Source organism: Lethenteron reissneri, chromosome 25 (genome assembly GCF_015708825.2).
Source record: "Lethenteron reissneri isolate LAM-NWPU_2019-01 chromosome 25, ASM1570882v1, whole genome shotgun sequence".
NCBI classification, from domain to species: domain Eukaryota; kingdom Metazoa; phylum Chordata; class Hyperoartia; order Petromyzontiformes; family Petromyzontidae; genus Lethenteron; species Lethenteron reissneri.
In genome coordinates, this window is record NC_083803.1 from 2283930 (window position 1) to 2311027 (window position 27098).

At 49.0% G+C, this 27098-nt stretch overlaps 1 protein-coding gene across 1 annotated transcript; it reads right to left on the reverse strand.

The window, feature by feature from the left end:
- Positions 1-582: 582 nt before the first annotated feature.
- RRP15 (ribosomal RNA processing 15 homolog) lies at positions 583-11795 on the reverse strand. The gene is made up of 5 exons (XM_061558890.1): positions 11669-11795; positions 10126-10469; positions 9823-9920; positions 7235-7430; positions 583-942 (listed from the first exon to the last, which is right to left on the reverse strand). The coding sequence occupies exons 1-5, from the start codon at positions 11715-11717 to the stop codon at positions 793-795; spliced, it is 837 nt and encodes a 278-aa protein (XP_061414874.1). The 5' UTR covers positions 11718-11795; the 3' UTR covers positions 583-792.
- Positions 11796-27098: the final 15303 nt, after the last annotated feature.

A 27098-nucleotide genomic window follows, 5' to 3' on the forward strand; every position in this document is an offset into this window, starting at 1 on the left:
GAGATGTGACGTCCTCGGATTTGGCCTTACTTTGATACTGATGATCTAGCTTAAAGGGGCAGGGGGTTGTCACATGCACAACCAATGCAAACAAAATCACTGCGAGAGCAACTTCAACAACCTTCACCGCACTCCCACCATTACCCAGTGAGGTTTACACCACAGTAGCACATGCTCCTCTGAACATAACGCACAGCTGGTCTTGGAAAGCATGAGCCAAGGCCCTGCCCATGACTTTTGAAGATGGTCTCTTTAAGGCTCAGCCACTCGCACAGCCGGTTCCTGGAGGGCCAGGGTTAGGCGCCACTGCATGGGAGGGCCCTGTTATTTCCGTGAGGATGACCCTACACACCCATCCCCATTGTCATAGGTGTTTAGGCAGCAGTGCGAGCATGGTGACTAATAACTGGAGGTTGGGTGGAGTGGCTTATGTCTGTAGGCTCAGTGTGCGACCACTAAACACACTGGTGGCGACTGCACTTACAGGAAGTCACGCCACTAGCCAGGTCACACACACACACGAGCACGTCCGCTGCGCTTCACACCTAGCGATGCAAACACCGTCAACGCTTTTCACAATGAAAATGTCTCAAAAATGTTTTATTTTTTGTTTATATACACAGAACTGGGAAACATGGTAAACCCAACCGAAAGGCGAAATGTGTCGACTGTCAGTATTTTAAAACACGGCCGTTAGACACTGTTGCGCAGGTATGAAGTAGATGCAGAAATTGCAGATCTCGCAGTGCCGTACGATGTGGGTTGGGGTGTGCGAGCGTGGCCCCGTGCGCACTAGTCCGACTCGCTGTCAAGCTCGTCCATCGGTTCCCCGTCTCCTCCACTCGCCGAGCTGACGCTCTCCTTGTCCCAGTCTTTCATTTTGGCTCCCATCATGAAGTCTTCTCGCAGGATGTTCCACGATGGCCCGCTCTGCTCACCCGCCTGATCATGCCACACAAGCACACACAAGCACACACAAGCACAAGTCCACACTTTAAAACCGTGTGCCTCTGTTGGGGAAATTGATGTCTTTTAGACCAACAGGCAAGGTACCTAAGAGGCCCATGTCCACCTGAAGAAAGCTACGACATAAGAGGAGATGTGAATGCTCACCCGTGTTCAATTTTATGATGTCACAAAAATCAAAGCCCCCCCATGCCCATAAAACTGAACGGAAGTTTTAACCAAAAAAGTGAAAACATTGCTTGGACATTTTTATTACTGCACATTGGAGTTTTGACAATTTTGTGCAGCTTGCTGAACTGTATGAATGCGTCTGCTGCATTGAACGGTGCCTGCGAAATAAGCGCCCCTAATCGCAGTATAAACCTCTCCTTTTTTATGTTTTCTTTGCCTAAAGAGAAAATGAATAGTTTGGTGCCGCCCTTCCTAACGTGGATGTGTTGAATTTCATCGCACACCGCTGCCTCGTCACCGGCCCAGATAAAACCAATATTGATTTGACAGCAGCAACCGCAACGGCCACAGCGGCCACAGCACCAGCAACCACAGCAGCCGCGAACCAATCCCGCTGGGGAAGGAACACATTTGCTCAATTAAGTGACAGCGAGGTCAGGTCCATGGGCAGGGCAGGGCACAGCAGCCGCATTGTGCACGAGGGAATGTCGCCTGTGTGACGGGGCCATGCTCTGCTCGCCCAGGGCAAACACCGGCCCACAGCTTTTCCGGCTGCAGCTGCCGCCTGCCCCGCCGGTCGGCCGGCTGGCGCGTTTAAGTCAGTGCTGCAACTGCGGGGGTGGTGTGCCCAATGGTCTGGCTCATCCCTGTCTGCAAGCACGTGGGCGGCTCCACCAAGATTTTCCAGTTAAATTAAAAATACCTGAGGACTACCTGTTTCATGTTAGACTGTAAATGCCAGTGTTGACTTGCATGGTTCAGTCTGAAGATATCATTCCACTGAATATTAGAGCTACACAAGCTCAGTCTCAGGAGTGAGCACATACAAGAGTAAAGGGAGTAAACTTTTGCCACCAAAAATTTGCCCACCAATTATTTGGAAGTGCTCCGACTGCTGATGCAGCCTCCGCACCATCGCTTTTAACAGGACTTTCTGACTCCCACCACCTCGTGACTTACGCTCGCCACCGATTGGCAGCTCAGGGCGATCGGGGCAGCCCCATGTGTATGTACAGGGCAGCTGCATGTGTGTAAAGGGCAGCCTCCTTTGTGTAGGTGTTTGGGAAGGGAAGCTTCCTGTGTGTGTGCGTGTTATCGAGAGGGCAGCCTCCTGCGTGGGTGTGTGCGCGGAGAGGCGAGTCTTGTGTGTGTGTGCTAGGAGGGCAGGCTTGTGTGTGTGTGCTAGGAGGGCAGGCTTGTGTGTGTGTGCTAGGAGGGCTGGCTTGTGTGTGTGTGCTAGGAGGGCAGGCTTGTGTGTGTGTGCGTGCTAGGAGGGCAGGCTTGTATGTGTGTGTGTGCTAGGAGGGCAGGCTTATGTGTGTGTGTGCGCGGTAGGAGGGCAGGCTTATGTGTGCGTGTGCGTGCTAGGAGGGCAGGCTTGTGTGTGTGTGTGTGCTAGGAGGGCAGGCTTATGTGTGTGTGTGCTAGGAGGGCAGGCTTATGTGTGCGTGTGCGTGCTAGGAGGGCAGGCTTGTGTGTGTGTGTGTGCTAGGAGGGCAGGCTTGTGTGTGTGTGTGTGCTAGGAGGGCAGGCTTATGTGTGTGTGCGTGCAAGGAGGGCAGGCTTGTGTGTGTGTGTGTGCTAGGAGGGCAGGCTTGTGTGTGTGTGTGCTAGGAGGGCAGGCTTGTGTGTGTGTGCTAGGAGGGCAGGCTTTTGTGTGTGTGCTAGGAGGGCACGCGTGTGTGTGCTAGGAGGGCAGGTTTGTGTGTGTGTGCTAGGAGGGCAGGCTTGTGTGTGTGTGCTAGGAGGGGAGGCTTGTGTGTGTGTGTGCTAGGAGGGCAGGCTTGTGTGTGTGTGCTAGGAGGGCACGCGTGTGTGTGCTAGGAGGGCAGGTTTGTGTGTGTGTGTGCTAGGAGGGCAGGCTTGTGTGTGTGTGTGTGTGCTAGGAGGGCAGGCTTGTGTGTGTGTGTGCTAAGAGGGCAGGCTTGTGTGTGTGTGCTAGGAGGGCAGGCTTGTGTGTGTGTGCTAGGAGGGCAGGCTTGTGTGTGTGTGCTAGGAGGGCAGGCTTGGTGTGTGTGTGTGCTAGGAGGGAAGGCTTGTGTGTGTGTGCTAGGAGGGCAGGCTTGTGTGTGTGTGTGCTAGGAGGGCAGGCTTGTGTGTGTGTGTGCTAGGAGGGCAGGCTTGTGTGTGTGTGCTAGGAGGGCAGGCTTGTGTGTGTGTGCTCGGAGGGCAGGCTTGTGTGTGTGTGCTAGGAGGGCAGGTTTGTGTGTGTGTGCTAGGAGGGCAGGCTTGTGTGTGTGTGTGCTAGGAGGGCAGGCTTGTATGTGTGTGTGCTAGGAGGGCAGGCTTGTATGTGTGTGTGTGCTAGGACGGCAGGCTTGTGTGTGTGTGTGCTAGGAGGGCAGGCTTGTGTGTGTGTGTGTGTTCTAGGAAGGCAGGCTTGTGTGTGTGTGCTAGGAGGGCAGGCTTGTGTGTGTGCGTGCTAGGAGGGCAGGCTTGTGTGTATGTCTGTGTGCTAGGAGGGCAGGTTTGTGTGTGTGTGCTAGGAGGGCAGGCTTGTGCGTGTGTGTGCTAGGAGGGCAGGTTTGTGCGTGTGTGCTAGGAGGGTAGGCTTGTGTGTGTGTGTGCTTGGAGGGCAGGCTTGTGTGTGTGTGTTAGGAGGGCAGGCTTGTGTGTATGTGTGTGTGTGCTAGGAGGGCAGGCTTGTGTGTGTGTGCTAGGAGGGCAGGCTTGTGTATGTGTGCTAGGAGGGCAGACTTGTGTGTGTGTGCTAGGAGGGCAGGCTTGTGTGTATGTGTGTGTGTGCTAGGAGGGCAGGCTTGTGTGTGTGTGCTAGGAGGGCAGACTTGTGTGTGTGTGTGCTAGGAGGGCAGACTTGTGTGTGTGTGCTAGGAGGGCAGGCTTGTGTGTGTGTGTGTGCTAGGAGGGCAGGCTTGTGTGTGTGTGCTAGGAGGGCAGGCTTGTGTGTGTGTGCTAGGAGGGCAGGCTTGTGTGTGTGTGCTAGGAGGGCAGGCTTGTGTGGGCGGTGCAAGTCCGGGAGGGGGTGCGCGGCTCTTGGCAGCCCTCCAGCCGGTAATCACTCCCATCTGCGACCCAGCCACGGCACAGGCGAGCCTTTCAAACTCCGTTTGCACAAATATTTGATCACAGCCCACCGAGATGCCAGCCCAGCTCCTCCAGGGAAACGGGGCCGGGGCTGCTCGGCTCAAAAACCCCTGTGTGTAAAGAAAGCAAAACTCAAATCTTTCCAACTATTTTGTTTCTCTTTCATTCTGCTGATCTCTTGTGGAGAATAATAAAGACATACATGCGTGTCTGCTCACCCCCTTCTGAGTGTAAACACAGCACGCTCTCACAGCCTATTGAAACTTTGCTCTCCTCATTTTTCACACACAAATAGTAATTGATTGTTAGCGCAACAGCCAACATGTTTGGTTTATGTTAACATCAGTTCTGTCAGCGCTTCGTTTTCTATTAAGACTGCAGAAATATAGCAAAATTCGATTTAGCAAATACATCTACCATGTAGCATTATTCCTATTACCAGACATCGTGAGATATTCTAGTAATCCAATTCTATGGAGGCAAAGGTTCATGGATTGAATTGATTTGTTAAAACTCACTAGACTGCAAGGTGGCCAATAGATGGCAGTACAGCAGGTGGGATTGTGAACCAGTCTGTGGAGATCTTTGAATATTGTCTTTGCTCGTGTGGATTCTATCCAGGCACTCTGGTAATCTCTTTGTAAAACACTCCTAAAAATTTCACCAAAAGGTCCCAATGCATGGTCTGCCTGAAAAGTGTCTTAACCCAGGAACGCTTTTGAATAAATATGATAATTTATTACATTAAAAAAATGTAACCAAATTTGGGTTCTAATAATTCCAAACTATTTCTGGAATGAATCGTCGGCTGGATGCATGCATCCACCCACCCACCCAGGGGGACTTTCTACCCAGGCGGAGCCTAAACAGCCAGAATAAGCCGGCAGATACCTCATAAGTGTTTCTCGGCAACCTCAGTGACAAATGTGGTCCCATGTGCGAATCGCAGCACCGTGCGTAGGCGACCAACCTCACCCCCCTGCACGGTCACCCTCCATCCTCAACTCAAGACTCAAAAAAGTGCCGACTCGCACGAGGAGAGGATGTCAAGCCGTGACGTAGGCTTCTCGGAGACTGGCGGAAGAGGTGGTTTCACCCCATTTCTGGACACGCTGCATTACTTTATGCTGAAATAAAATCAGTCACGAAATGTTTTTATTGGCTCTCGTTGAGCAAAGTCCGTGGCTTCATGCCTCAGCGTGTGAGGTTTGTAGTGTGGGCACTGCGGCTGAGGCCAAGGGCCCCGTAGCAGCTGCTGCTGGTCACCATCAAGAGCCGCGCACCCTCGAGTTGCCTGCACTGTGCCTCCTTGGAAGCCAAATGCACTCGAAATGCAAGGAACGTGAAGAAGCACGATGGGTGACGAGAGCTCGCTGGGTGAGGTGCAGGGCAGCTTCCCTTCCGGCGCCAGCACTCAATGGAAGTAGCAGCAGGCTGGGGGAGGCCCTGGGTGGGGTTTGTCTACAAGAGCCAACCTCTACAACCATAAATCAGAAGCCATCCACCTACGCTGTCCCCCGCAGCCCTCTTCATCACAGACATGATTACAGCCTCTGTTAAGCTCCACAGCCCTGCGGTTGCCTCCGATGAAAGCGCTGGCCGACCGTCAAATCAAACACGGCTTGAGCATCAGACAGAGCCGGGCTCACCCAGGATGACTGTGCAGTGAGGCTCCATCCTTGTTTGTTTCAAGAGGTTCTTTAACAGCAGCCCACTCTGGAGGAAACCCGTGTAATGTAACTCTACTTGACTTTGTTGTGAAATGTGACTTAAAGAATGATTGCCATTAAAAGCGTAAACCACTGAACACAAACCTCCACTTCCTGTGTTGACCACAGTGGTGACAGTATGTCTCCAGTGTTAATCTCAGGCGTTTATTTCGTATTTGATTATTTTCCTTTTAACACACCCCGAGCGCAAGACATTTTGTTTTGGTCTCTAGTTATCATTAGAAAAGGGCAGGATTTATTGTCCTGAATGGTTAGGTTACTATATTTAACCAACTCCCAGTTCCCAGAGCTGAGGTTGAATAGTGCAAATTCCAGGCTGGCCATGGGCTATGTTTGGCTGCAGCAGATGAATGTACTTATGTTAATGTTTTAATCTGCTTGCAAGCAAGCAAACACAGCTCAAGCATTCATAAAAATTGCCAAGTCCCAATAATTTCTGCATTTCGCTGCAAGTGTAAAAGTCGCAGTTTGCTCACGTACCCAGCGGCACGTGCAGCTACAGCGACTAAACACGACACCGTCACGTCTCTCGAAGCCCCCCCACAGCGGAGCTCACTCACAGGCAGCGTGTGACCCAGCAGTGCGAGCACTCCCGGGCGCTGCACAAGCCCACTCCGCCGCATAGTTGTAAGTTGTGTTTTAATCACGAAAGTGTTACCCAAGCATACATGTTGTCACTGCCTCCTTACGGTTTGTATTATTCCTTTATGCGTCTCTAATAAATACCATTTGGTTTATAGTGTCACACCGCAGATGATGTATAGATGTTTTGTCTTGAAACCCGTTACATGATATGTTCCCTCCTCCGCAAAACGAAAGACACCGCGCCTCTGAAGCACTAAGCATGGGTAGGAGGAGTGGGGTATTGACAGAAAACTCAAACCAGACTCCCCCAAACGAAGCCCGATTCTCATGAACAGTAGAACATCATCTCGTTCAGCCACCCAACCTTGTCACCAAGGGTCCTGGTGTACACCAAACTAACTACACCCAACACGGGACACCCCATCATCTGAACACGTGACAGTGCTCCTGGTGCCTCCAGGGAGCGAATGAACCTTGCTTCTCCGACACTGGTGGCCAGCGTTTAATTCCGAGCGTCTCATATTTTGTTCCCTTCCTTTTTTTTTAAACAACCACAAATATTCCATAGAGAGCACCACTGCAACGAGAGCACATTTTTAACTTGCATTATTTAGTCTACGGGGCTGCTTTCCTTGCCTTTGCGTATGTTGGCCAGGCCGATGGAAGGAGCGGGAGGTGGAGGTGGGAGCAGAGGCTGCCTCTGGGTGCCCCATGCTCATGGAGATCAGGGCCCTTACCTGTGGGGCTGTGCGGCCGGGGCCCGTGCGTGTAAGTGTCGCGTCCTCCTCGCCCCGCAGCATGCTGATGAAGTCCTTCTTGGTGACGGAGGAGAGCACCTTGGCTCTCTTGCGCTCAAGACCGCCGGCTTCTTTCACTTTTTTCTCCATTCCCTTTTGGTGTTTTCGCACAGCATTGAAGAGCGTCACCACGCCCCTGATACAGCACGGGACAAACAAGTGCGTCATCGTTACCACATCGCCACTATTATTATTATCATCCGCTCTGAAAAAAAGATTTAAAGATTCCCAGCTTTTCACAGTGACACATCTCGTAAGCATTTTGTTCAGAGTGATGATGATGATGCATCCAAGAGCTCAGCTACGGCTACTGCGGTCGGCGCAACGTTTCAGAGATGAATCGCATTCATTTCACTTCGGGGAAGGTCCCGCGCCGAATGCTGATGGCGTTCTCAAAGAAAAGCAGGACACCTTCGAGATGCGGAGGGGTTGATGGGAACCAGAGCATTGCTAAGATAAATTGTGGAAAAATGTTTGCACTCCTAATATCAGTGCAGTTATACATTATTAATCTTTCTTGCATACTTTTTAAAAATGCCGTATTAATTCATGAACGACAACAGTATATACCATTACAGAAATATCTGAAGCTGCATTGCAGTAATGATACCTCAAGCAAAGTACAGTATTCAATATGAGTTCCATGAAAAGTCCCTTTGGTTAAACGTTTAAAAAAAGGCTGAGGAAACCTGCCGACTGTGGTGGGCAGCAGGCCCCAACGCTGTGCCCACCCCCACGTGTGCTACATTTTCCACAAAGTATTTTATATTTACTTGAAACATACCAAAACCAGCTTCAAGAAATCCCGACATTTTTCCATTTTTTTTTCCATCTCATTGTTACGTAACAGATTGTAAAAATGTACTGTCCACAACATCTGAAACTGCAAGTGGCCCCATTTAACAACCAAAACTAACACACCTATTATGCCCAGCTCTTTTATATTGATTGGACATACAACCAAATGGGCACTGCTTTCAAAAGATTCATGTTACGTCTCGAGGAGCCAGTCGGGACCACTTGGCCTTGTCGGGTGAGCACATGATGACTGCGTGCCTGGAAGACCGGGGCTCACCGTGGCTACTTGGCGGGGTGGCTCGCATGGCATTCCATGCAAACAGGACCATACCGTGCGCTGGTCAGAGAGTTTCTGCATACATTTGGAAAACCTTTCAGGTTTCTGACCAATATTTCACGTGAACCTGAATGCCCAAGAAAAGTGAGCCGTTGAACCATCGAAGGCTGTTGTGTTTGTACAGCTGCTTCTACTCCAATCCAGCCCATCACCATATCATCATCCCACCCACGGCACAGCATCACAGCCAATTGTGGACCAGTTTCCAAAGTAATAATGGCTAGCTAAGGGGGGGGGGGGGGTGTTTCGTTTCTCCTTGTCGTGAGGCACAGTGGGAAGAGGTCACAAGGGTCAGAGTAGTGTTTTGTAAGCAAAATAGACCCCAAACAAATCCCTGCCACAAGAGTGGATGCCAAGTCACTGAAATGTATCTTATTAGTCATCATCTATAACATACAGTACAAATCCCACATCAGCTTCACATACAAGTACTTGCAGGAATCCTGTTGCTCACATTTAACAAATGCTGTGTTTGTCTCCAACCTCCTTGAGTTGAACAACTGATTACTATATACTTTATGAATACAGGATTATATGTCACGCATGTATACAAAGGGCCCTAAGTCAATGAGTACAAACTGACCTCTATATAAGAACAGGTTAACCACAAGCGCACTTCACACTACATATGCTATTAAATCACTCCTTAATTGCGAAAAGCATGCTTCAGAACAAAAACACATTTATGAACTTGAAAAATGCTCATTTTAACATGCAAAGCTTCCTTTGCATTCCTGAGACAAACCCAAATGAACCTGGAGAGGTACTTGTCATTTTGTTTCTGCACAACAAAATGACGACAACGACTTCACCCACAGTTCAACAGCAGATAAACGTAGGCCTCTCGAAGAAAGCGGCTTGCGGGAGAAACAAAGCCTGCAGGAGTGACTTGCTTGGCTGTATTCTTTGGTTCTTTTGGTAAAGTCACGTAGGTGAAAAAAGAAAAGAAAAAATAAATACATGTATTTATTTAATAAAAAATAATAATCTTAGGTTTTTTCGGTAAAGTCACGTAGGTGAAAAAATTTAAATGAATAAAAGTAATATAAGATAAAAATTAAATAAAAATCACGACGTTTCGGAGGCAACACAAGCTTCCGTCTTCAGGTGGAACCGTCACAGCACGCTTGCTGTATGCTGTATTAATTTTAATTTTTTTTACCTACGTGACTTTACCGAAAAAAACCTAAGAATATGAATCCTTGCAGTCACGAAAGCTTCAAATCTAGAAAAAAAAAATTTGTATAAATATTTTTTTTTCACCTACGTGACTTTACCGAAAGAACCAAAGAATATGGATCATTGCCGTCACGGAAACTTCAAATCTAGAATTGATTGGCTGCCTTTGCCCGGAGGTGTCTCCGAGGAGGAGGCTGCCGATGCGTCTGCACACCTGGTGGCCACTCTCTGCAGATTCCGCTCTCGGTCACGGTCCTTGGTGGCGTCGGGCCTCATCCGGCACATCTCCTCCCACTGCTGCTGCTTTTCAATCTGCAAAAGACGTTAAATGACCACTGCCGTTTAATTTTACGCTAATGGGTTTCCACCTGCTTAGAAATAAAGAAAACATTGCATTGATGGAATATCAACCGTAACATTTATGGAAAGCTAACTTGTTGGATTTGTCTGGGTAAAAACAAAGAGCAAATGTAACCAATTAATTCCAATATCGGTTAAAAAGATAAAAACCCGTTACCTGTTTTCTCAGCTTTTCTCGCTGCTCCTTTTCCTCTTCCTTTGCCTTTTCAATGTCTTTGCTTTTCACGAGAATAGCTGGTTTACTTTGGGGTATTTTCTTGTTCAGGATCTTGGCCATGGCATCAGCCCAGCCGGAGGGGCCGTCGTCTGTTGTTTCCAAATCGTTGCTCTCATCGTCATTATCACTTGCGTCTGCATCTCCAGCGTCCTCGGCGTCGCTCCCAGCGTCCGAGGCTGCATCCAGTTCGTCTTGGTCCACCTTCTCCTCCTGGTCCACCTTCTCCTCCTGGTCCAGCTCCTCATTATCCTCCTCCTGGTGGTCAGGGCTGCACGGCGTGGGTTCTGCATTCACAAGACAAACGTTAACACTGGAATCGCGCGCTGCTACTGCAATCGTTGACGAATGGCGCCACCCACTGGACGAACAACCACACGGCAACGCGAAGAGCGCCCGTGGTGCCCCGTCCGCATTGTTCGTGTCTCGGGGAGGAGGACGGGGCTCGATCGCCTCATCACGCCCCGGCCCCGTAGCGGGAGTGAGAAGCAACAGAGGACCCCAACTCAGCTACGTGTCGAGAGCGGAACATCCCGATGAAGATGTTTCGCTTTCCCCAACGCTCACCTCTTCGATCACCCGCCCCTCTCCCCCTTTAGCCCTCGCCCACCTCTTTTCAGCATATCGGCATTCATCCCCTCATTTGTTTTTTACCCACACCTCACATTCTCTCAATCCCACACATCTCGTACTCCTCTCCCTCCTTCATATGTCTACTCTACACCCCCCACCTCCTCCCCCACCTCCTCCTCCCCCCCACCAACTCCCCCCCACCTTCTTCCCCCCCCCCCACCTTCTCCCCCCCCACCTCCTCCCCCCCACCTCGTCTCCTCCCTCACCTCGTCTCCTCCCCCTCCACCCCCTCCTCCCCCCCACCTCGTCTCCCCCCCCCCACCTCGTCTCCTCCCCCCACCTCCCCCCCCCACCTCGTCTCCTCCCCCCCACCTCCTCCCCCCCACCTCGTCTCCTCCCCCTCTCTCTCACCTCGTCCCCTCCCCCCACCTCTCCCTCACCTCTCCCTCACCTCTCCCTCACCTCGTCTCCTCCCCCTCCACCCCCTCCTCCCCCCCACCTCGTCTCCTCCCCCCCACCTCCTCCCCCCCACCTCCTCCCCCCCACCTCCTCCCCCCCACCTCGTCTCCTCCCCCTCTCTCTCACCTCGTCCCCTCCCCCCACCTCTCCCTCACCTCGTCTCCCCCCCCACCTCGTCTCCTCAACCTCCCTCTTCCTCACCTCGTCTCTTCTCCCCCACCTGAACCTCCCTCTCTCACCTCGTCTCCTCACCCTCCCTCCCTCACCCCCACCTCGTCTCCTCTCCCCCACCTCGTCCCCTCTCTCCCACCTCGTCCCCTCTCTCCCACCTCGTCCCCTCTCTCCCACCTCGTCACCTCTCTCCCACCTCGTCACCTCTCTCTCTCTCGTCTCTCTCTCCCTCACCCCCACCTCGTCTCTCTCCCCCACCTCACCTCGTCTCTCTCTCCCTCACCTCGTGGATGGTTCCCAACTCCGCTCCTCGTGCTCGTGGAGACGGCCATGTTTCCGGAAGTGAGGGGTACGGTGCGCGGGGAGAGACGGGAAACGCAGCGAGGGGGAAACGCGGTCCGGGTTTTTAGGTTCCGGGTCTCGTTGGTGCAATACGAAAACGTGCGTTCTCGAATCTGCCCACCCCGCCTTCATAATCAGTCGTTATTTGGGCTTTCCTCCTTAGCCTTGTCTAAATCAACGTGCACGAACTACATTGCGATGAGAATGGGGTATTTTTCCTTCCCCATAAGTATTGGAAACCCAGTGAACGGAGGCCAAACAGTAGATTGCCTCTGGTAGAATGTTCTTGTCATCCATTGCACATTGCTCCATTGCATATTCTGTGTTGCGTGTTATTAATTGTGCATTGTGTTTTCCTGTGTATGGTTTTATGGGAGGTGGTTGCAATAACACGGCGTTCTGGCCTCTACAGGGCAAAGATAAATCATTCGCTTTGCTTTGCCTGAATTTGTATGTAAACCTATGGTGGTGTGTGCGAAATGCCAACGTTCTATTTGACTTTATTGGCAATGCCTTGATGTAATTCGGTTTGTAAGCCAAGCTCTGAGTTTGTGTTGTTGCTGCTGCCGTGGCAGTGTTAAAGCACAGCATAGCAAACAATATTCGGCATTATCACAAAGGGACATTACACACAAGACCGCATAATGAATCATGGACAATTCAGCTTTGTTACAGCCAAATACGGGTTCGTTAACCGTGTTGATCGCGGGAGTAACAAAGCCTGCGGGAGTGATTTGATTGGCTGTATTCTTTTGTTCTTTCGGTAAAGTCACGTAGGTGAACAAGAAACATATATAAATGTATTTATTTAAGAAATAATAATATTTTTTTAAATAAATAATTTTATTTTTCACCTACGTGACTTTACCGAAAGAACCAACGAATATGGATCCTTGCAGTCACGAAAACTTAAAATCTAGAATTGATTGGCTGCCTTTGCCCGGAGGTGTCTCTGAGTAGGAGGCTGCCGATGCGCCTGCACACCTGGTGGTGCCTTGCGGAGTTGTATACTATCTTTTGCTTTGTTGGTGGGGATTGTGGATAACACAAAGTATTCAGTGAAAGATGATTTAGTTCCATCAGGTTGGCAAGCATTGATCCATGAGATAAAATTAACTCACGGCACTCATCTTTTATTATTATTTCGTGCTGATAAACACCCTTTTCCGCTAACAGTTATATTTTGAGCTCTTTTATCGAAGTTGTGGCCATGTGGGAATCCCTTCGCAGTGTCAACACCACCAGCACATTTGAGGATACCCATAAACAGAATTCTTACCTTTAAAGGCTGTGACAATCACAGAAAACCAGACACCAGATACTTCCACAGCCTCGTGACATCAAACAAACGCCAGACACACCATGCCCTGCCATCAGACATGTGCCACTGATACAAAAAAAAACCACCAGAAAAAAACAGTCCCAAAGATACAATTAATATTGAGCATACTGACACCAGGCTTGTTAATAAACAGACATCTCATAAATAACAGGCAGATACATTCCGCCAACTTACACCATCTCACTGACACCAGACATATATATCCCGCCGACACCAAAGAGACACATCCCAAGGACTCCCAGCAAGTGGCGTGAGTGGCTGAGAGGTGAGCTGCTCCACGAGCTCCATGAGCCCAATGGAGCCGAGATCGAGGACCCCCCCCCCCAGTACTGGGCCACTCCGGTTGGCTGATGGATAGAATGAGGCCAACGACGGATCCCAGACTGATACAAGCAAAGCGAGTAATTTCAATAATTTGCATTTGCAAGCACAAAATTGCAATTGACGGGTGGCAGAGCTTTTTCCCAGGTGAATAAAGACACGATTTCCATCAGCGTGCTGCCCGCTCTGCTCCCGTCCTGCCAATCGGTGGGGCCCTAATGGGTCTGGCCCTGAGTGGGGCTTGCCATTGTAACATGGGCTAATTACTGTGACCCTTGCACCATTAACCACTACGTGAATGGGTATTTCTTTTTTTAATAGACCAACAATGCATTTAATTTATATCACGTTATGCAAATGTTAAATATACATATTATGAAGTAACATACACACGTTTAATACAATTTAATCACATTAAATATACAATTGCTCTCACGAAGCCAGTGTTTGCACGTGCACACGATGGATGTGCAGTGAACGTGGCCACTGTGTAAGAGAAGTCGCTCTATTGGAGTTGGGGTTGGGTGGCTGATGTAATGCGCAGTTGTGAGCCCATGGCGCCCTCTTACACGTTGTATGTATGTTGAACTTATTTCGTACCGTACGCAGTCAACCGTACTAATCGTAGGGGGAAGGACAACAAACTAAACACAAAAAGCAGTTACAGTATAAAGAAATGAGTTTGTTAATCGAGGCGATTTAAAAGTGCATCGCTCCTCCAGTGACTTCCGAATATCGGAATGCAGAACTTTCCAGACGGCCGCGGAAGCGCGTCTGAAAGCGACAAAAAAAGTGAAATGCTTTGGTCTCACGAGCTGAAATGCAACGTGCAGACGTGCGGAGTCGGTTGGTGCACGCAAGGCAAGCGTGGCCGCGTGTGTGGGGGGGGGGGGTGTTGGAACACTCGGTGCTCCAAGCGCCGAGATGATGGATGGAGGAGCTCCCTTCTGACGTCGGTGCACGCATCCCAAAGCGGCTCCACCAGTGCCTCAAATTTACGCAGACAAATTGATGTCTGGGGAGAAAGTCAGTTATATTATATGCACATAACGTCGCTCAAATTTGCAGTGCTTGGCATATGGTTTTATGATGGCAGGGGGCAGGGGCAGGCATGATGGGTTGTAGATAATTTATGTTTTATTGTGCTGCTGTTAAAATAGTTTTAAAATCACAGGACATGTGAAATGCTGAGCAGCCATTTTCTAGGCACTGATGCGTGTCTCGTGTAATATTGTCTTTGCCTTCTGTGATCTACTGCGCTCTCTGCTACCTGGTTTTTTTCCCCTCTTCTCTACATCAGGAAGTCACTTATATATACAGGACTCATACACATGCAGTGTGCACAGTTTATCACCGTGTGCTGTGTCAATGCACGTAGAGTATGATGTTTTATTGTTACGGTTTCAGTGATCACACAGTTTGATTACAGAAAAAAATATAACAGCACGATGGTTTCCTGCTCGAGGACAGACACGTGGGTTATTGCTTCGTAAATGCAAAGCTTATACGCCATATACTCCTATGTACGTACAAAGTTGAATCATCCCTGTGTTAGTGACTAATATATTAGTGATTCTCAAACGCTCAAATGTTGATGGGCATCAATATTTTAGGGCAAGGAAGAGAACATTTTCACATTATTTGCTTCAACAAAGCATATCATCGTTGTACAATCTGTGGCTGAAGAGGGCATGGCATGTTTCGTGGCAGGGTATGGTATAATAATTTCAACTTGTAACGCGCACAGCATTCGCTCGCTCTCGAAGAGAGAGAGAACGTCTCAGAGGCGCGAGGAATCACAGACTAGCAGGAAAAGAAGCCACGTGGGCACCCGGCGCCAATTCACCCGTCCCCCCAAGGTCTGAGGTCCTCGATATATTAAGGTGTTATCGGACAATTATAATCAGTGACTTAAAGCTTTCGTGACTGCAGGAATTCATATTCTTTTGGTCTTTCGGTAAAGTCACGTAGATAGGTTGAGATTAATAAAAATAAAGTAAGCAAAAATAAATTAATCGTAACCTATCTACGTGACTTTACCGAAAGACCCAAAGAATAATTATAATCAGTGTTTACCTTGTTAAAACCCACGCGAGCTCGGGAGCAACATTCTGTCCCATACAGACGGAGTCCACATTTGCTGTACCACCTCCTGGCGAGCCATGGTTGGGCACCTCGCCCACAGGAAGGCAGCGTCACAAGTCCACAGTGCTGTATTACAGGCGTGCACCACCGCTGTCCAGCTACTTGGCAGTTCCAAGAATAAAAATGCAGGTATCTATCATATGCTAAACCAGGACTAGTTATTCACATACATTCTAAATTGTTCAAATGCAGGTTGATGGGATAAAATATAGCAGCTTCTATGTTGCAATCTATACTCTTTTTTTCATTAAAGCAACGCAAATCTTTTTTGAGCCATGTATAAAAAAAGTGTACACCATGAAAGTGCACAGTTATCAAGGCTGAATACAACCTGCATTAATTTATGATTCCTGTACGGCACCTTAACTCACGCGATTTAAACCCCAGCAGGAGGCAGTGCGAAACAAAGTGAGCACCGAGATGTGGGCGCGGTGGTAGTACGAGGATGAGGCGCCAACGGAGCCACCCTGCGCTCAGTCCGTGCACCCATGTCACCTGGAGGTGCCTTGAGTCTTCTCAGCGCTCGACGCAGGAGGGCAGGGCATGAGTGTGGCCACAGCAGGGCACTGCCCCTTCAAATGGAGCCTCTGATTTCACACCCTATTAACTTGAGGCCTGCTAAGGTTAATGCCGTCCCCTGTAACGTGCCCAAAGAAAAATATTAATACATTCTTCCTGTGATTCTGCAGCACCTGGTATGTCCTTCCAAATTGAGCGCTAATGGAACCACTCTTCCATTTAGCCCCAGAGCCGAGTGTGGAAAATCTCAGCGGACGGCTCTTGTAGAGTACGCTGACCTCACTTATCATTTTAGGGGGGAGCTGGAGTGACTTGGTTAATTTTATCAGCCAGATTTGATCCTCCCACGTGTCCATTCTGCACTTTCCGCAGGCCCATTGCAGCCATCATTCCACTCACGCCGCAGCACTGCCAGGGCAGTCGGGAGTTGCGTGAACGCCTCCGTATTGTTTAAACCTCTTATATGCACGCCCAGAATTATTCTACCTTTTTATTTCCAAATGATTATGATGCCTTCTTAATCGTGACGTGTAAGCATGATAGATGAAATAATAAACTGAATTAAATATCTCGTCAAGACTGTGCCATTGGCTATGAGACAATTATAAAACATGAATTTTGTTGAACATATTTGAAAAATAACTGAATTTAATGATCAGGAAATGAAAATGAATACGTTTGCATTGACAATGACAGAAGGGGTGGCATGGGGATGAAGATGCATCGGTGTTAGGAGTAACTTGCACCACGGTAGCGAGATGTTAACTCCCTCGCCTGGTATGAAGAAGGCCGTGGGTTCGATCCCCATCCTAACGCCTGCTGTATACCTGGAGTCTGCATCTTCTTTCTCCCCGTTGTCGCACGGGTGTTTCTCCGAGTTTTCCGGGTTTTCCCTCCACGTTTAGAAACACGCGTTTAGAGTATTTGACAGCTATATATTTCCACGTGATGAGCCACTTCGTTTAGGTATCATTTGTGGCCAGGTCGCTTCTGAAAAAGAGCTATATAGCTCAGTGGGGCCTTTCCTGGTTAAAAGGTAAAAAGTAAAAAGTAAGAGTCTGAGCTGGGCACGACTCGCGTCTTGAGGAAGGGGCGCGCTGCCCTGGCACCCAGGCAGTGACTGCGATGGGCATCTCACTCATTCCATTCTTGATCACATGGCAGCCGTCGCTTGCCATGGCAGCCGTTGCTTGCCATCGCAGTGTCACCAAACACAACCCATGCTGCTGTTCTCCTTTTTTGTTTTTACATGTCACCTACTACCACCCAGCGCATGATTGTAAGCAGCAAACATGATAAAGCAGTGTCTTCGATAAATCTTACTTATGGAGCAGGCGAGCTGGCTCTGCTTATCTGTAATGTGCAGCATGGCAGGGATAAAGTACCGCAAATTTTTGCTGGATTGACGCACACAACCGGTGGGATCACAAACGCCGAGGAAGAAAGCGGACATCGGTGTGGTTACGTGATCTCCCTCCGCCATTCAAATACCGGGAGGGCTTTTTCACCAGAAATTTCCATTACAATGCAATATCAGCATAACCAACCAAATGCGTGGACCTGGCACAGTGGATGCTGGTTTTGGGCGTTGGGGATGCTCCGAGGGCAGTGCAAGTTTCATTCCAGTTCCCCAACTCGCAGGTCCGTCCCCTCTACCTGGTTGCATCTCCTCTCGCACACGGAGGCCTCTTCAGCGAAGGAACCTGATGTTTTGGTTTGGGTTTTTTGTTGTTGTTGTTGTTTATTTTTTCAACCAATCCCTCGCCCGATGTATGTGGCACTGTTGTACGAGGCCGTGATTTAACGCGCTCCTGCACCTTGGCCGTGGGCGTGGTGGGGGACCGGCAGGCCACGGGTCAGACAATGATGCAGAGCGGAGCCTTTGACTAACGGACCCAGTCATCAGCCCCCTGCCTTCATCCGTCAGCGAACCTGGGGCGTGAAAAATCGCCGTCCACCCGCCGCTGCCTGCAGGTGGCTCCTGGTGTGGGCAGCGTTGTGAGAGCTCACCTGTCCGCACCCGTGTGCCCGTGCCATCAGTAACCGGGGCACCAAGGAGGCGGCGTTGCTGGGGGGGGGGGGGGGCCTTTATATCGAGCGATGGCCCGAACGCGTGTGAACAGCAAGCCGCTGTCACGGTCTTGGAGGGAGCGTTAATTCAAGGGACTAATTGATATTAAGAACAAAGTGTCAGCAAAGTTCTCGGGAAAAATAATGAAATCCTAAATTGTAAATCATTTAACTTACAATTTAAATATACTATGCAAATGTAATATTTTACACGCAAAAAAAAAACCCACCCCATGTAATGAATTCAGGGCATAATATAAATTGCCAAATTAAAACATAATTGCTTTTCATAATGATCAGAAATGAGATTGCAGGGATTAGAGGGGATGGCTGCGGGTGCGGGCGAGGGGGCGCGGATGCTCGGGGCCCCACCACTGGCGGAACAGATGCTCGGCGACCACATGGCGCGTGAAAAATGCAGCTCTCGCCCGGTCCACACCGCTCATTTCCATCATCAAATATCCAGCGGGTCGGTGGGAGGGTGGGAGGGTGGGGTGGGGGGTTCGCTCGCGATAGGGAGGTCACATTTCTTAATGACTCACAATCAGCAGGGCCCGTGGCTTGCCCGCAGACACTTGGCGCTCGCTCCGTTTTGAGGAGGAGGAGGAGGAGGACTTGGAAGCGGCTCTTGCGCGTTGGCCACATGACGTGGGATTGAAGGCGTCCGTGCTGTTCTGTTCCTTACAAGAAGCGCACTCTGTCTCGCGTCACACGCACCCCACGTGGAAACGCTGTGATTGATGACGGCGGCGGCACCCGGCCTGCGTTGTGTAATGTCACGGTACACGCGTCTCTCGGGTTCTAACGAGGGGGTGTGGGATGCATTCCTCGCCAAATGGACGCACGCGCGCACGCACTCTACGTGCGGGTTCACGTTAACCTGCAGCCCTAGCCGACCCTCCCGAGTTGAACCGCCTTGCTCCCTGCGACTCCTCAACGTGACTGGCGACTTGGGAAACGAGACCGCGAACAGAGCCATGCCTTGCAAAAAATTACACGGCTCTGAATTGTGATTTTGAAACAAGCATTCAAAACAAATGCGAGTCGCTTTGCTTTAAAAGTGAGAATTTGTTCAAACAACAACAACAACAACAACGCCCCAGTCTTAAGACATGCAGCCAGACACGTTCAGCACACGGAATGTGTTGTCGCTCACACAACACACACCTAAGACCTACAATAACGCAAATATAAGTGCAAATAAGCTCCCAGTAAATTGGCTTCTGGGTAATGTATTTATAAGCACAGACGTGTATCGAAACGAGCACTCGAAGGCAGGCTGATAGGTTTTACACTGCATGAATAATGGGCCTTTATCAATACAAAATGGAACATGACACTCCATCGACAGTATCCCGTTGAGGAATTGCCACCATTCGCGAGCTCTTTGATTTCCATCCCCAAGTTGTATCTCTTACAATGAGCCATTAGGCTTGTCTTGGGAGCTTGAGACAATTCGCCACTGCCTCACACTAGATTATATCTGCGGATGAATCCCCACTACAAAGTCATAGCATGGGGTCTTTGGAGAGGTCTGTATTGAGTGTGCGTTGAGTAATAGGCAACATTGAGAACGGGTCTCTGTGAAATGTGTTACGCTTTGGATGCCTCCTTCAGCATATTGTACCATTGCCTCATCACGTCCCTTTTTGGTGGCATCAAATATCAAGAAAATTAAGAGCCACAAAATTGTTTCACACCTGAGCTGACCCCAAGAGCTGCACCTCGTCCTGTGGCATGGCAGCGGTGACGCCGCCTTCCGTTGCCCTGTTGCTGCTGATTGATCAGGGTCAGCATCTCTCTCTCTCTATCTGAGCACGTGTGGACGAAAGAGCGATCTGCGCCGACTCGAGGGAAAAAAAACAATTAGAGCGAGCTAAGCAAAACAACGGAATGAAATCCGGAGCAAAATGTAACAAGTACAAGCACTTAAGATTAATTTGCATCGTCCAACAATGGCATGAGCAAGGAGTTTCTAACTGCTCCGTTTTCCCCCATTGTATTTTTTTGCCTACATTTTGCTGCGAGAATGCGGGAGTTTTTTATTTACTCCGGGTTAGTGAAGGGGTGGACCTTTGCGATGAGTTGAGCTGTTTTTGCCAGTAGGTGGCTGTGCATGAATGTGTCATGAGCACGATCCCCAGCAGGAGAGTGATGCCCTGCGCAAACAGCCCAGCCCCACAGAGATGCCTCGTTCCGGGGCCTCATTTCGCAACGCCTGTCCTCTAAATGGAGGGGTCCAGTATTTATGACGGTATCTCTCTCTGATGTATCTGTTGCCTGATTATATAATCATGTGATTCATAGCATTTGCATGTAGATGGATAGATGTGGCGTAAATAAATAACCTGCTGCGCGGTGCATGTTTCATACCCACAAGCACTGATTTCCATGGGCAACACATTGCGTTCCCTCCACGCACATAAACCTGTCTCTTATTCGTGACATAGTGTGGATTACCTCTGAAGGTTTTTTTTTCTCAAGCAGATACGCGATTAAGGCATGTATAAAGTACTTGACCGTATTGTAATTATAGACGAAGTCCACGCAAACGACGCACACAGTTGTAAAGTTGTGATATTCGCAGCAAAAACAAAGTAGGTTGAAATTGACAGACCTTTTGGCCATGGTGACAAGGCTTTTTAAAAAAAAGGCGCACGACTGACTCAGTACAGCAGGGGACACTAAACACGACGACCCTGCAGGCTACACGGAGAGCACCTGGCATGGCAAGATATCCTGGGGGCGAGCGGGCTTGCCAACTCGGCGACGGTTTGTTGGGGTCGGTTGGGTTTAATCCCACAGTCCTCTGCTAATGCCGTGCGGCATGATAAAGGATAACGCCCGATGTGAAGCAGTTGATGAGGCTCCTGTGACATCATTCTCAAGAGCGGGCAATCGTGTGCCTGTGTCGTGCAAATGTGAGAATCGCCTGCATTTGGCTGCGGCAATATTGAGAGTTATTCTCCAGGTTGTCGGGCGGGACTTCACACTGGGACAAACTTGGCAGCAGACAATAGGAACATCTTTTCTGTTGTCACCATAAGCAGTTAATGAGGGGCTGTACGGTCACGTGGCTCCTCGGGTGTGCAGGGTTTGCAGGCGGTGCAAAATGCACCGGGGCCTACGGGCAGGAGAGACCCAGGGGCCAGGCTTTTAAGAGAGAAAAAGGGGTGATTTTATAGGGGGCCCCAGTTAATCCGTTGTACCAGGGCCCATGCCAACCAAGCAACGCCACTCAGGCGATGTCTGGCAATTGCGTCCAGTGTAGGAGATCCCCCAAAAACTCGACCACGCCAAGCACACAATGGCCTACTTTCATAAGCAGCGCTCTATAGAATCCTCAAAGATTAATGGACTGTGCACTTGTGTGCATGGTACGTATACGACGTACACTCGCGTATCACCGCACCAGCCTGACTATGTTCTGAGATCCTAACGAGCGAGCGCTCAGTGGAATGAGTTAACATCACACTATGTTGCCTGCGCTGCCCTTGCCAACTACCACGGGCTGCTCAGAAGAGAAATAGATTGCGTTGCATCACACTGTTCGCAGTTTACACTCAACAGTGTCTCTGTATCGCAGCGTGAACACAAGTCTTTGTTTTAATATCCGTTGGTTTATAGAACGGCGGTGGTCTCATCTCGCTGCCTGCCATATGGGCATTCCACCAAATAGACAACTCACCGTCCCCCTCGCCGCTGTGGATAACTTTGGAGCGAACACGCCACGAGATGATTGCGATGTCCTAAAATTTGATTTAAATAAAAGGCTTAGAAATATAAATTTCTGCTAAAAGCTCATCGGCAGGATAGCAGCACCCACCCCCGTGGCCTCCTTGGCTGCCCTTTTTAGATTCTCTTTGGCTCTGACACCATCAAGGAATTACTGAGTGCATCCCTTGCTCACGGCACCTGCCTCTCAGTGGCGCGACCAGCACCGCCGGCCAGCTCTGCATTATTATACATCCAGGATGCCATCAACTCTCTCCCACACGCAGTCACCTTAATGTGATCAGGTGAGCGGAGTTATCGTTTTTGCAATGAATCCCTGCGGTATTGGAAGGTGAAACTTGGCCGTTGGACAATCTCCTAGAAAAACAGAGACAGGCACCACTGTCCATTTAATTTCCATCGTGGGGTCTTATTAATTGTGCAACAATCACAGCATCCCGTGCTGGCACGTTTTAGAAAGTACCGTGGTATATGCCCTACATTAAACACGCTCCTTCGGAGTGGGCAGGTAGGAACTTGGTTGGACAGCGCATTCGTGCACGACACGTGACGCACTTCAACCAATCCGGGAGCGTACATGTTTGGGAGGGGCTATGCACGACAGACAAATCATCCCTGGTGGGCAGTGTGGAACTGTTGTTCCTACCTGTACCATCGGGACATGAGTACTGACACGCTTTTGACAAAAAAATAAACATGGAGTGGAGTTCACTGAGCGCTGTTTGCACGCATCTCGAATATTGTCCATTGGGAAAAGCAAGAATATTCACTGATTAGACTTTTCAGAATCAAGTCTCGGAAATGTAGCTACGCGGCGATAGGGCAACAGCCTATTATCTATTATCTACCGAAATGCAGCAGCTTTGAACTTCAGAATGCGCTTATGGATGCGTCAATTGCAGTGCTGATAGAGTAGCGTTATTTAGTGTGGAGGCACGAGGTGGAGGGCACAGGCCTCAAAGGAGTTCAAGTTTATTTTGTTTACCCATCTGTAAACTCAGAGTGACCTGGGATATTCGTCTGCCAGTAGGGGGCGGTGATTGCTATGCGTCCCATTGTATACTTTTGCGGGCAATCTTCAACTTGGCCTCACACACCCTTACTAATACTCGGACACTAGCATCGAGCAGCAGCTGTTTTAACGAAACACAGTATCTTGATTTGAAGCTTCCGTGACTGCAGGGATCCATACTCTTTGGTTCTTTCGGTAAAGTCACGTAGGTAGAAAAATAATAGATGATAAAAAAAATTCTACCTACGTGACTTTACCGAAAGAACCAAAGAGTAAATTTCGATTTAAAGCTTTCGTGACTGCAGGGATTCATCTTCTTGGTTCTTTCGGTAAAGTCACGTAGAAGGGAAATAATAAAATAATACAAATAAAACATAATAGAATAATTCTCACGTTTCGGAGGCAACACAAGCTGAAGACGGAAGCTTGTGTTGCCTCCGAAACGTCGTGAGAATTATTTTATTTTTATTATTTCCCTTCTACGTGACTTTACCGAAAGAACCAAGAAGATGAACCAAAGAGTAAGCACAGTATGTACAAAGTGCAGGCTTTCCGACAGATATGATTCCCTTGTGTGCCGATGAAATGGCCAAACTTGCTCTTGCGACAGTGACGCTTCGTTCCCATCTCCGCACACTCCGTGCGCGCAGTTTGGGGGGGGGGCGCTTCTTCCCAAGACGCACACCACACGTGGAGGGAGCGTCCCCACGAGCCCCTGACGACAGCGCTGAGCGGTGAAGACCGGACGACGCGCAGAGTTCCACAAGTCCAGGCGGAGAGGGAGTCCTTGAGCTGTGATCGTCACCGAGTCTCTCGGTGACGGCTCCGAGCGCCGTGACCTACACGGACGTGCAGGGAGTCACTGCACCCCGATTCGCAGCCTTCACACTGAGTTTTTGTTTACAAGGGTGTAATTAATTCCCCGCATATGTTCGCAACATCTGGCGCACTGACCTGCCGCAGGATTCGGTAAATTACCGCTGTGCTGATCCACCTCAGATCATTAGCGGTGAAAGAGGAATTACATCACACTCGCGCGTGCGCACGCCTCAGCATATGACTTCATTAGTTCTGTTCTGCGATAAATGGATGGGAGCAGATTTAAAAAGCATTACCGGAGACTTCACGCTGCACTAAGTGCAATCGGGGGCTAATGGTATGGCTAATGCAGTCCGCGGTGTCTGGGACAGATGCGGCGGGCACAACGTCGCACACTCGCAACGAATCTCTCATCTGGTTCCGTGAGTGGCTGCATTTGCGTGGTGCCACCCATGGTCAATAAATCTTCTAAAAGCCGCTCATTTACGTTTAACCCGTCCAATTGGATTGATGGCTGCCGGGTTGGCTGAGAGTCTTGTTTGGGGGGATGACAGATGGTGGCTGCTTACTCGGCCTTCTGTTTATCACTAACCGCCTCGGCGCTCTCCTCTTTATTTGTGGGATTCATCACTTCTTGCGAAAGGAAAATCATCAATGAAAAGTTTACGAGCTGTGGACTTTCCACGTGCAAACTCACGCATTCTTGTCTGTACAATCTTTAAACATGAGCAGTGTTGTCGGAATAGTAAAATAATCGCTACAATGCGCAATACTTCCTATAAATATAGCAAAAGTCCGTGGTAAAACGTCCTATCCCGGTGCAAATATCTGCGAGCTGGACTAATGCACTGCGTCGCAGAGTCGAACGTGCACATTATTAGTAACGTGGCAATGCAAAAGCCCGAGCTCTAAAGGAGATTGAACATGTGCTAAAGTCCTTAGTAGAGGTTGCGTGCCAGCGAGCGGCCCGCGTCCCACGTGGAGCCGGGCTCTCCGAGCAGTCCTTCCGAGATGAGTGGCTTGGAGCGCCTCTGTGGCACACATCATTTAATCAGCACCGCGAGCGGGCGCCTCCTCACCGTGTGAACATTAATGGCGAAATAAATCTGCGGCGCACCGCTGAGCAGACGCGTCCTTCCCAAACAGATGCTTTCCTTCTCTTCCCCAACTGCCCTCGCATCCCAACCGCCACGGCGGCTCGCTGGCAGTGCCTCACCTACTTCTCCTTGACACCCACCGTGCGTGCCACTGCTCACATGTTCGGCCCTTGACGGAAACCTCACCCATCCCCTGATTTATCGCCGCATTTTTTTTTTCATCGCACGCTCATGTTGAGGTGCCGCAAACGGAATGAGTAGATACCGAGTCGTGATTTATAATTAACGTTGAACTGTAGATTCTCCATCAGCATCTGCCGCTATGATCAATCCGCTGCTAATTGAAGGCCTTGCTAAGTCGCCACGATCTTTCATGGTCTTCCACTTCAGCTCCAATTAGCACGGTTGGCTAGGTACGTATGGTGCGAAAGAAGTTCAGCATGCATATATATATACATACAATGCAACGACGCATGTAGCTTCTGCACCCGGGCCGATTTCATCTCTTCGTACTCGAGGTGGATGCCGTCTTAGAAATGTAATTTCATTACAAAGTTCAGTTTCACCAAAAGTACTTTAGCAACCGTCCCTCATCTAACTCTTTAATTTGTCATTTTTATCCCAGCCCACCTTCAATAACATCTCGAGGTATATATTTGCCTACTCTGATGTGTTGTATAGCTGTGTCCTTCCAAAACATTTAAAAATGTTTATTGAAGCTGTTGTTCCCACGCTTCGTGAGACGAAGAGGAGAAAGTTTCAGATATGAGACTTAAAGCAGTAATCACTGCCCTTCACAGTTATATCACGTGGTATAACTGTGAACATCAGTAAGGAAGCGGGGCTAGTTAGATCTATTTACGAAATGTTTACAAACATATGGCGTGGAATAACGCCTCAATCATCCTTTAAAAAAAATGCCTCGAAGACTGACTTCAAGAATGACAGGCCCATTACCGTATTATATGACATGTATTTAAAATGTTTAAGAAGATCATTGTCTCCGCTCCTCGTGTCTGGCGTAACATTCCTCCCGGCCTTCGAGGGCAGCAGCGGGCACGTGGTCTGTGTGGAAGGGCGCTCGAGCGACGCTTGGGGCTTTGACCCCGTGCCTCGGACTTGTGTTGCCGATTTGTTGGACACAAATAAGTTCGTTATAAGTCGAAGTTATTGTTAGTATTCTTTTTTTTATTTAAAATTTTCGTGACTGCAGGAATTCATATTCTTGGTTCTTTCGGTAAAGTCGTGAGAATTTTATTGTTTTATTTTTATTATTTTATTATTTCCCTTCTACGTGACTTTACCGAAAGAGCCAATAATATAGTATTCTTATTATCAATGGAACGTAATGATGGAACACGAGGAGGCCAAAGAACCACGTGAGCATGATGGGTTTAATTAAGTGTCTCTACCGTCGACCACACAGTACTGGAGCACACATCCGATTCTGAAAAAGATAAAATTAAGCAGTCATTAACACACTCGACCAAGGCGTTGAAAGTATTTATATGCAATAAAAAAAACGTTGACAAAAATGGAACGGCTATATTGAGACGGCATGACGAAGGCAACAGTGCACACGTTCGAAATGGAGTCGGACAAGGAGATGTTATTCACAGCGATATTAGAATATGTTTAGTGACAAATTAGATTAGAAGAAAAAGAAGCAAAGGAATTCGTGGAGTAACTCAATTTAAAATAAAATTATGAAAAGCTGTGCAGAAGATGAATGTGAGAAAAACACAGTATTGCATTTATGATGATGTAAATTCGAAGACCATTTACTGCTTTGAAAGAATTGGCAATATATTGAATGAAGTGCATGACGCGTGAGCATTATTAACAATCTTAACCTAAAGTCACAAAATGCCACGTCGCTCCGTCTCTCTCTCCTGCACAACCGTCCTCCACACGAATACCCCCGCATGCCCCCGTTGCTCTAAAATCCCAGTTCAGTTCTCCCTCCCCTCTACGCCTGCAATCAGAGGTGGCACCCATACTCCTTTACTCAACCGAATGCAGAGTCGGGATGGATTCTCAATCGCAAGTCTCCGAGGGACGACCGATACATCGCGTGCCACCTGCGTACGATGTCACAATTACAAAACAACAGCGATTGCCCAAATGTAAATAAGCTTCCTGGAAACTAATAAATGTTGTTTTAAGTAATGTCCCGCAGCTTGCAACACGAAGAGAGAGTCAGCTTGTCAGTGGCCACCGTGTGTGCGAGCTTGGTGAATCACTTATCTCAGATCTATGGACCTTTGCTCGTTAGGACACGTTCTACAAACGGTACTACAATTACAGACTG

Bases quoted from the DNA above. Each gene is read 5' to 3' on its own strand.
- RRP15 (XM_061558890.1), bottom strand. From the start codon at position 11,717: ATGGCCGTCTCCACGAGCACGAGGAGCGGAGTTGGGAACCATCCACGA. The intron at 10,470-11,668 runs GTGAGGGAGAGA...TTGTGAATGCAG, and splicing joins AGTTGGGAACCATCCACGAG to AACCCACGCCGTGCAGCCCT. The intron at 943-7,234 runs GTAAGGGCCCTG...TGGCATGATCAG, and splicing joins CCGGCCGCACAGCCCCACAG to GCGGGTGAGCAGAGCGGGCC.